The sequence below is a fragment of the Hypanus sabinus genome, chromosome 26 (assembly GCF_030144855.1).
Source record: "Hypanus sabinus isolate sHypSab1 chromosome 26, sHypSab1.hap1, whole genome shotgun sequence".
In the NCBI taxonomy this organism is placed as follows: Eukaryota; Metazoa; Chordata; class Chondrichthyes; order Myliobatiformes; family Dasyatidae; genus Hypanus; species Hypanus sabinus.
In genome coordinates this window covers 38,681,262-38,692,094 of record NC_082731.1, presented here as the reverse complement: position 1 = coordinate 38,692,094, position 10,833 = coordinate 38,681,262, and the positions used below count along the sequence as shown (strand labels likewise).

Genomic DNA, 10,833 nt, shown 5'->3' with positions numbered 1-10,833 from the left:
CCCTCAGTGGTCACTTTATTAGATTCTCCTGCTCATTAATACGAATATCTAATCAGCCAATCAAGTGGCAGCAACTCTGTGCTTAAAAGCATGCAGACATGGTCAAGAGGTTCAGTTGTTGTTCACACGAAACATCAGAATGAGGGAGGAATGTGATCTAAGCGACATTGACTGTGGAATGATTGTTGGTGCCAGATGGTGTGGTTCGAGTTACTTCAGAATTTTCTGATCTCCTGAGACTTTCAAGCAGAACAGTCTCTAGAGTTTAGAGAACTCTGTTGAGCAGCTCTGTGGGCCCAAACACTTTGTTAATGAGAGGTCAAAGGAGAATGGGCAGTTTGGTTCAAGATGACAGATGGACAAAGTAACTCAAATAACCATATGTTGTAATGGTGTACAGAAGAACATCTGTGAATGCACAACACATCGAGCCTTGAAGTGACGGGCTACAGCAGCGAAGACAGATATAGAAGATACCTAAAAAAAAATGGCCACAGGGTGCATATTAATATTGTGAAAGCACCTGTTTCCAGCATGCCATTGGGCAGTGTTTCAACTTTCAATACCCTTTGGATGAAAACAAATATTTCCATCCTCTAATCTTACACGTCACATATTAATTATATTCCCTTTAGTGTTAATAGATCTCTTTTATGGAGAAAAGCTCTCATCCTTAAAATTAATGCCCATTTAACAGGTTCCAACTCAGTCCAAGGAAATCAAGCACAGCCTATTCAGAATATACTCTTGACAATAACATTCCCTCCTAGGCAGCATTCCGGTGAATCCTATTTGCACTATCTCCAGTGGCATCATGCTCTTCCTGCTAAGTGGTGACCGGAAATGCCCTGTGGCGCAACCAAAATGTTATAAAATATGACTTCAATGTCCTTTTATTCTCTGCCCAGCTAATGAAAAGTAGCAAATTACTTCTTTACCTTTTCTACTTACCTATTTCAGGAACAAATGTACAAGCACCAATTGTGTTCCTCAATGTTCCCTGTGATCCTACCTTTAAAGTTACATCCAACTTCAGTCCTGACGAAGGGACTCGTCCAGAAACGTTGACTGCTCATTTCAATGGATGCTGCCCGACCTGCTGAGTTCATCCAGCTTTTGTACATGTTGATTTGACCACAGCATCTGCAGTGTACTTTGTGTTTACATCCAACCTCTGGTAGACCTCTCAAAATGCATTGCCTTGTACTTATAAGAATTAAATTCCATTTTTAGCTACTATGCCTGATTTGGCAGCTGATCAATATCTTCAATAATCTAAGACCGTAATTATGAATCTGCCAGAAGTTTTCCCTTGGCTGGATGGAGAAGCACTGTCGACGTCTCGGCCTGAAATGTTGACAGTGCTGTGCGTTCCTGCTGTGTTCCACCAGCATTTTGTGTGTGTTGTTTGTATTTCCAGCATCTGCAGATTTCCTCGTGTTTGCTCTTTAAATACAACTTCAAATGACTTGCTCTCTTTGTAAGATTCAGAACAGACTACTTCTGTGTGAGAAATCCATCTGTGATGTTGACTAATTAACTCACTGTGATTAGCAATTTTTTATGTTCCTTGACCAATTCCTATCTGTCCATTTGACTGGACAACTCACCCCCTTGGCAATACTGGCCTCACCTAATCACAGATATTCCACATCCTCATCACTCTTCCCACATAAAACTACCACATTATTACTTATTGATCACAGAACCCTTTGACCTGGAATGTTAACTGCTCCTCTCACCATCGATGCTGACTTTCTTGGTGAATGTTTCGCGCATTGTGTGGGTTTTAACACAGATATACAGCAATGGCAGTTTTCTGATTTTCAGTTTAAATTTCGTTCTTTCAACATACAATTTGTCTATTCTTTCAGAGATTGGTTCCTAAGGCTGTTATAGCCGTGTGCTAACGGACATAAGCTCCCACTACCTATTAAATGCCTCTGAATGTTTGTGCCCCGAATAACCTCTGACAACCAAGTCCAGCTCCTGGTTTTTATATGTGTGTTAGCTACTAAGCCCAGCAGAAACTGTTTCTATTGACAGAAGAAAAGGCAAAGGCAGGTTACTGGAGCCTTAAAACCAGTTGTTTCAGGCAGATGGGCTCATCATCTGTGGCTCACAGCTCCAGGAGAAGGAGAACCCTGATCTCAAACCTCCGCTGCTGTCTTGCTATAGCCATTCATGGAGAAGACCTCCGGAGTAAACCCCAAGGGAAAAATCCAGAGCAGAAATTCCCCAAGGTACTGCAATATTGAGTTCAAAACTGACTGGGATCTCCTGTGATGCTGCTGGTGCCAAACTATCAGTCTCTGCCATTCCTTTCTGTACGGAAGTAAGGAACTTGCTACAAGGGCAACCGCATGCTCTCCATATCGTTGTGTTCAGGCTAGCATACCTAGAGGGCTAGAACGCAACATCCAAGGTCAACCCTGTTCAACAGAGACCTCACAGAAAGAAAGACACTAAATGAACAAATTTGTTCTTAAATACAACTTTTATTGCTCATATCTTTACACATGCTACTAAGGCAGACTAAGGTAACATCCACCTGCACTTGTTAATGAGTCAGTTGTAACAGACATCCATGAAAATATTGCCATTTCCATCACAGGAAGTTCTTAGAAACCCTACGGTGCTCCTTCCATGCTCCCTGGCAGTTAATGAGTAGGTTACATGAGGGGGGGTCTGGATACCACAGTTTAAGGAGCATCTCGACTCTTCCAACACACAGGAGGGAAGTTAGATGTCACATGTTCAAAATTCCAAGCGGGTTTCCCTGACAGGAAATTCTCTCCAGGAAGTTGACGGCCAAGGTCAAACACCTTTAGCTACAGGCTGGCTTAATGAGCTTTAATTGTCCTTTATTCAGAACAACCGTTAGCATAGAGAGGTGATTACAGAGTACACTATATAGTAGCAGTTCCAACCATGTTGCAGATCCATTTCTGCTCCATACAATAGAGAAAATATTAGTTGATTTTTTTATGTCAAACATCTGACCTTTAATAGCAACTGCCAAGTCTACAAAGCACAATTACTCACCATTTTGATTATTTTTATTCTTATCCCTCAACTATCAATGATAATATACACAACTTTAATACATTTATATTTTGTAACAGACTTTAGCAATGAAATTCAGATTTGCTGAGGCTACTCCCTAATGTACTTTAGACAATAATCAAACCCTCTTCCCCTGAGTTGCATTCTCCGGTATAGCTCTCAACTTCACGGCAACATATATTTAGTGTCTAAGTTACCTTTAAATTGGCACATTAACAGCAGCAAGTCACACTGTATTGACTATGAAGTTGCCGGAGAGTTTACAGAGCAACAGGAAGTTCTTGACAGAACACTTACAAAGCCAGTTTTCCGGATACACCAATACAAATTAAACCAATGCAAGAAATTAAAGGTTCTGAAATCAAGTATGAACCATGGATAATTAAAGAGAATATTGAATACCACACACCATTCACACAGAAACGTACATGGATTAGATTTAGCTGAGGTGGCTTAGTGTAAACTGAGTAAGCTTCATCTCTTTGTTGGGAAGGATGCCCCATGTTCAGCAGCCAGAAGTGGCCACTGGAATGGTCTGCAACCCTTCTGGAGGATCCCAGAGTCTCAAATAAATTCCCTACACTACTGGGACCACCTTTGGACAAGAAAATGGTATAAGGAGCTTTAGCTGTGCTCTAGTAAACACAACTCTTTGATTAGAGAGGTCGTTGCTGAACAAACTGATTTGCAGTGACTCCATCCATAGCATAGATCCAAGTCTCATCTCTATTCAAAATGAAAATTAACACCAACTGATGCTTTAGAACCAACATGAAATATTTAATACTACCAAATGCGGGGGGGTGGGGGGGGGGGGCGGGCATTAAAAGTAAAACATTATTTTATGTCACAGCCTTTGAGCAAGTCATTGCTGAAGGAGTGTAAGAGGTTTTGGGAACACTGTAGGAAGCAGACTTAGCAACTATTTCAGCTATGAAGCAGAAGAGAGTAAATTGTGGGACAGCAACTAACATACGTCTCCTTGTGCAACAAGGGGAAGAAAAACTGGGTGGTGGTGGAAGATGTGCAGGGCTCATTACAGAGAAAAAACATCTACTAGACCTTCTTCACCTTTTGCATTGAAGACTTTAAAGCACTGGGGCTCGTCAGTTTATTCAAATCACAATGTCCACTTGCAAATAAGCTTAAGGCACTGTGTCCCCTTTCCTCTCTCGTTACACACAAGCAAGAAGGTAGAAAGTGTCCAAAGAGACATCTTTTTGGATCACATTATATGTTTTGAATTCAAGTGTGTGCTTTGAGGAGAAACCTGTAACCTAGAGTTGTGGTGGAAGGGGGAACCTGCTAACATCACATTGCTCTGCTGTGTTACTGCTGAATGACCTTGCGGTCTGTTGACTGAGCTAGTTCCTGGCATAGTTCCTCCATTTGTTTTAATACTTGGTAATCCACTACCTGAAGTGTTGTGAAATACAAAGCCTTTAAATGACTTCACAATATGGACATTGCTACAGGGTGTTTATGCTCACAACCAGCTGACTACGTGCAGTGTCGCAGCCAACACCACTGGATTACATCGGTACTGCTGTTTATGCTGGAAAGTGGTGAGATACTGGAGAAGGAACATGACCCGCAAGCCAGTGGTTTTGGTGACTTCAGTTTGTCATCAGAGAGCTGTGTCGTTTCCTGAAGACCACATTGTCCCAGTCATGATTATGCGCCTGTGTCTTAAGTTAGGAAAGGCAGTCATTCCCACACAACAAGAGAACTTAGAAATTATCTTAACTGTCTGCTCTATAGCACAGCAGTATCTGCAAGCATTATGAATTACTGTGCAATATCAGGAAGGCAATGTCAGATCTGATTACATCCATTGTGAAGAAAAAGCTGAGGGGAAACAGAATGTCCTGTAAACAGCTGAAGATGGATCCTCAGTTATCTCAGCAGGTTTCTCAGCTCTTCTCCACCACTGCCATAAACCTTTGTATTACTGACATCACTGTACCTGAAATCAGGTCCCCATCTGAGTCCTGGGTACACCGAGAGGAAAGTCTGGCTCTGAATTTCACCGTAAGTATTCAGACTACAATGAAGTCTGAAGATGGCAGCTATACGATTTTGGCCAAGACCTTGATTGAGGTACATAAAATTCTGAGAGGTGTTGACAACGCAGACTGCAGGAAATCTTTCTCCATATCAGGCAGATGGAACTAGTGGAGATGGGTTTAGGGGAAGTGGGAGAGAGACTTAGAGTGGATCTGAGGGTGCAACAAACAATCAGCTGGAGGAACTCAGTGGGTTGAGCAGCAACTATGGAAAGGAACCGTCGATATTTCAGATTGAAGCCCTGCATCAGGACAGACCGTGAGAGGGACCTTCAGCAGAAATTACATGAGAAGCACTGCCTGGGAGAGTAGTAGAAGCTAGGTCACTGGCAGCACTTAAGCCAAATGCTGGGAACTGGGGTTAACACAGAAGGGTAGCCACAGGGTCAGCAGTGAAAAGGGCTAAATGGCCTTTATGGTCATATAAGCAAAGATGCGCAGTAGCAGCTCTGGGATGTACAAGCCACCGAGGTGATGTACAGATGTCAATATTAGTCTTATTCTGGGCCAACGCCAGCATCAATGACCAGCACTTCCCATGGACTGAAGCAGAGTGTGCTAATATTTTTCATGTCCACATTTTTTTCACTTTTCTGCCTTCTTTGTCCCAACATTGGACTCCACACACCCTCACCCTGCGCTCGAAGCTTTGATTCCTGTGGGCCATACTCTGCGGGAATTATCTGGTTCCCATTGATGTGAGACAGGATGCAGCAGACTCTCTGGATCTGAGCCTATGTTGAAGGGTAGACAGCTGGGAACCCAGGTTCCTTTCCCCTTTCTGTAATTCACCACAGAACTTTCAAGGAGAATTTCTAGAGTTCCTAACGGCCCTAGAGGACACCTAAAACCACGAGACTACTGCAGAAGGCAAAGTGTCATTTCCATTAATACAAAGGATGGCAGAGCTGACAGAAGCAACTGAAACAAGGTCCAAAAGATTTGCTTCCTTATCTTTGTAATTATTCTCAACACAACAAGCTCTATTTTGTAGTCAGAACACATTAGGAAATATATGAGATCCACAGACCAAAACAGAGGCCAATAAAACACAAACCAAATATCAGAACATCATCTCTCCTCCTAAACCTGGTGGAATACTTCAGTCAAGGAAGAAAAATTGGCCCTTTTAACTGATTTTTACTTTTTTCTTTTAACCAAGCTTTTATCTGAATGTATGAAATAATGTTTTCTGTGTTACCGTGACATATACCTTCAGCCAACTGGCTTACAGGTGTACGGAACACTTGACATCATTCATTTTGAGTTATTTGTGCTGCGAGGGGACAGGGAAATCAGGAATTCACCATCTGCCAGGTTAATAGCCATCAGACGCCTCCAATACCCAACAACCAACACAACTCAGATCTACAGGATGAGAAACTGAAAGGACATCAAAGGTTCACCATAATCAGCCTACATTTTGGAAATCAGGGGGTTAACTGGAAGCCATCTTGTTGACTTGAGATGAAACTCATTGACATGCACATGGAGGTGTGCTGGGTGGAGCTGAGAATCAAGAGTGTGGTATTTACTTTTCAAAATGGTCTAGGGGGTAGTGCTCTCCATACATCTTCAGATGCCTCTGCAGGGCCTCCTGCTGTTTCTTCAGCACGACTGGGATTTCTTCGTACACGTCTGAGAACAAATAGTCCACCTTGGGCTTCAGTGCACGTTCAGCCTCCTCGAAGGCTTCCATCACCTGGCAAGGGGATGACAGTCAGCTGGTTAAACTGCTGATAATCCAGCTGTTTTATTGCACTGGATGTTGTTGTCTCCTAAACTGCATTGACGCAACAGCCCAACCAATGATGACTCTTCAATTTTTTGCTTTTCTACTGAAACGTCATGCCCATATCCCTCAGCCTCAATAGCCACTGTCCCTCCCACAACTGCCCCTTTGAATCCCTCCACCTTCTTGAAATGCACCCTCATTCCCCAACAGCCTCTTATCCTTCAAAGCCAGTGCCTAATCTCAGTGCTGAGAGGGAGGAAGAGAGAATTGAGAAGATGTTTGGATGTTACATTGCAATTGTACAAGACACTGGTGAGGCCACATTTTTGGAATGTCATGTACAGTTCTAGTCATCCTGTTACAGGAAAGATGCCATTATGCTGGAAAAAGTATGGAGGAGATTTTCAAGGATGACACCAGCACTCCAGGGACTTAGTTATGTAGAAAGCTTGGGACGTTTTTTAATTGAAGCATAGGAGAATGAGAGGTGACCTTATAGAGGTATACAAAACTATAAAGGGCTAAAATGGACCTTTTTCTCCTGGTTGGGGAATCAAGAACTCGAGGGCACAGGTTTAGGATGAGAGGTGGAAGGTTTGTTAGAAACCTGAGGGGCAACTATTTGACCCAGAGAGTGGGCAGTATATGAAGTGAGCTGCCAGAGATAATGATTGAGGCCGCTATATTAACAACATTAAAAAGTATTTGCCTTTACATAGATAGGAGAGGGTTGTGGATCAAACATGGGAAAATAGGACTCCTGGTTGATATAAGACCAGACAGCTGAAGGACTTGTTTCGGGTCCTGTATAACTCCATTAAAAAGACTCTGGGAGGAAGAACCCCAACTTCACTAACCTTTCTAAACATACTCCCTATTCCCTGGAACCATTCTACTGTATCCTACCTAATACTCTTACTCCACTCTAACAGTCTGGTAGATAGAACTGCATAAGACATATGCACTTGGAAATCTGGCACGCCTTCCTGGCTTTAGTACTCTTTTGCCTTTACTTAGAAAGTTCCAAATTCTGTATGTTAAGAGTTCCTTTAAGTCTCTTATTATTTGATATTGCCTTGGAACCCTGGGCAATCACTGTTCATGATTCATCCAACATATTTGGTATTATTCGTGGGAATGGGACACATATGCTATCACTATATGCAGATATGCTATCACTATATCTCTAACCCAGAGAAATCCATCCCTGCAGTAATACCACGACTTGATCAGATAAGTAGTTTTTCTGGTTACAAATTGAACCTTAATAAGAATTAACTTTTCCCATTAAATATGCAAGTTCCTAACTATAGACAATCACCATTCAGACTGGTTACTGATTACTTATTTGGGTGTTAAAATTACTAAGAAGCATAAGGATTTATTTAAAGTTAACTTTTTACCCTTAATTGATCATGTTAAACAACTGTTTACTAAATGGTCCCCATTGTCCTTATCATTGATTGGTACAATTAATACCATTAAGATGATTATTTTACCTAAATTTCTGTATCTATTTCAGGCGGTACCAATTTTCATTTCTAAATCCTTTTTTGATATTATTGATTCTAAAAGTTTTTCATATATATGGCAGAATAAAAATCCTAGGTTAAGTAAGAGTTCCATGTGGGATATCAGGCAAGCATGAATTTAAAGGAATGCTAAATAAGTACTTGAAGGAGAAGGTGCAGCAATTTCTGTGTACCTGGCAGAATACTTACCCGTTTCCTAGACTGCTTTCTCCATGCTTTTTCCTGCTCCTCGTCCCACCATCCCTTGTTCTCCATGTAGTGCCGGAGCCTAGAGATGGGATGATCCTGCTTGTCCCAGTAGTTCACTTCATCCACGGATCGATAGGCTGAGCTGTCATCGCTGGTGCTGTGATGGCCAATCCTGGGGAGATTCACAACACAGATCTGTAATCTGTTTCAGCACCGAGAAACAAGATCACATTCCAAATTAACACTCCCCGCCCCTCTCCAGAAGGCACAGATTCCTTACCTAAATGTGATAACACAGCTGAAGTCAACATGTACTATTAACCCAGTAATTGTTACACGCATTAGCAGGTTAGTTAACCACAGAGCACAGCAGGGCATGTGTCACAATCATGGGTTCTGCTGCAGGGTCTAGATGCTCCCATAAGCAAACTGTGCAACAGGTTCAGCAATTGTACACCCAAGTATGCAAGTTCCAGCTAATTATTGTTTTATTATGGCAGCATTTAATTCCCTTCATTTCGTTGCAGTCTTGTCGAGACTTGAGCAAAGCACAGCAACATTATGCTCCCTGCTTACCTTCATCCTTGTCTGAGAAAATCATTTCAACTGACGCTGGAAATGAACAGTATTGCTTCGTATTACATATTACATTCAGCCACAGTGTTGGCGTTTTGCTTTCAGTTTGAGAGCTTTAGTTAACAGTCCAGTTGGCCAATCGCTCCTTGTTTTCCTTTCCTTAAAAATTCTGCAAAGTTCACATTGAAGTCTGTGAACTGTCAACCTGGTGAATTGTCTCTCACTCTCTGAACTTGGGCCACATCCAAACTTCGACAACCTGATTCTCCCTGTTCCAGCTCAAACTAGCGTAACTAGAACTAGCGTCACTCTTTTACCTTGTTATTTCATGCTCATCATTTATATTGATCCTGTTTACATTTACTGTTCCATAGAAGTATGCCCACAGAGAAAAATAATCTCAGGGTTGTACATGGTGATGTGTATGTACTCTGATAATTTATTTTACTTCGATTTTCACTTTGAACAGCAACAGGAGTGCTCAGTGGTACTCTTAAAACTCATGTTTGTGGAGTTTGCAGTCTTACAAAGCACCATGACCCAAGAGTCTGAGGTTATAAGTTCAAAACCTTGAGAATATAACCAGAACAGTGTAATGGTATGTTGCACTACCACTGGTGTTCTCCTTCCATGATTTGTGTAATGAAATTCAATCTCCACTGAATTGGTATTAACTTTTAACAGACTTCCATGGAAATTTAAAGAGCAACACCAGGGACAATATTTAATTGCACCAATAGATCTACTGCAAGGAGCAGAGGTGGAGTGGGTTAGCAAATTTAAATTCCTGGGTGTCACTATCTCAGAGGACCCATCCTGGACCCATCATATAAATATTATTGTGAAGAAAGCTTGCCAGTGCCTCTACTTCCTCAAGAGTCTGCAGAGGTTTGCCACGTCATCAAAAACCTTGGCAAACTTTTATAGCTGTGTGACGGAAGGTGTGCTGCTTTATGACCTAGTATGGAATCACCAATGCCTTTGAGCGGAAAATCCGACAAAAGGTGGTGGATTCAGCCTAGTAGATGAGTATATCTACATGAAACGTCACTGTAGAAAAGATCCTCACCACTAGGCAATGCTTTCTTCTCACTGCTGCCATCAGTAGAAGAGGACAGGAACCTCAGGACGCGCACCACCAGGTTCAAGAACAGTTACTACCCCTTGACTATCAGGATCTTGGACACAAGGGGATAGCTACACCACCTTAAGGACTCATTTAAGGGCTCTGTTATATTGTTATCTCATGCTTGTTATTTTTTGCTATTTATTATATTTATATTTACATTTGCAGTGTCTATACAGTTAACAGTTCCTGATGTTTACAGTTACTGTTCTATAGATTTGCTAAGTTTGCCCACAGAAACAAAATCTCAGGATTGTATGTACAGGCATATATGTACTCTGATAATAAATTTTACTTTGAACTTTGAGAGTGGTTTTTCCTGTTTATTACAGTAGCTACTGTTAACTCATTAAAAAGCCCTCACTGCACTTCATTGGACCTGGAGGCATAATTGCCATTTACAAATGAACACAATGAAAGCTACATAGTCAGAACAGAGAAAAGTTTATCCAGGATTTTATCAGTCTTGATGGAGGGTCTAGATCCAAAACGTCAACTGTTTATTCATTTCCATTGATGTTGCATGACCTGCTGAGTTCCTCC

At 41.7% G+C, this 10,833-nt stretch overlaps 1 protein-coding gene across 1 annotated transcript in view; it reads right to left on the bottom strand.

The window, feature by feature from the left end:
- Positions 1-2,478: 2,478 nt before the first annotated feature.
- bckdha (branched chain keto acid dehydrogenase E1 subunit alpha) overlaps positions 2,479-10,833 on the bottom strand; it is a 57,999-nt gene continuing 49,644 nt past the window's right edge. The window contains exons 8-9 of the mRNA XM_059950903.1: positions 8,589-8,760; positions 2,479-6,834 (exon numbers count right to left, since the gene is read on the bottom strand). Coding sequence (XP_059806886.1) covers positions 6,664-6,834; positions 8,589-8,760 — 343 coding nt within the window. The 3' untranslated portion in view covers positions 2,479-6,663. The remainder of the gene's footprint in view (positions 6,835-8,588; positions 8,761-10,833) is intronic.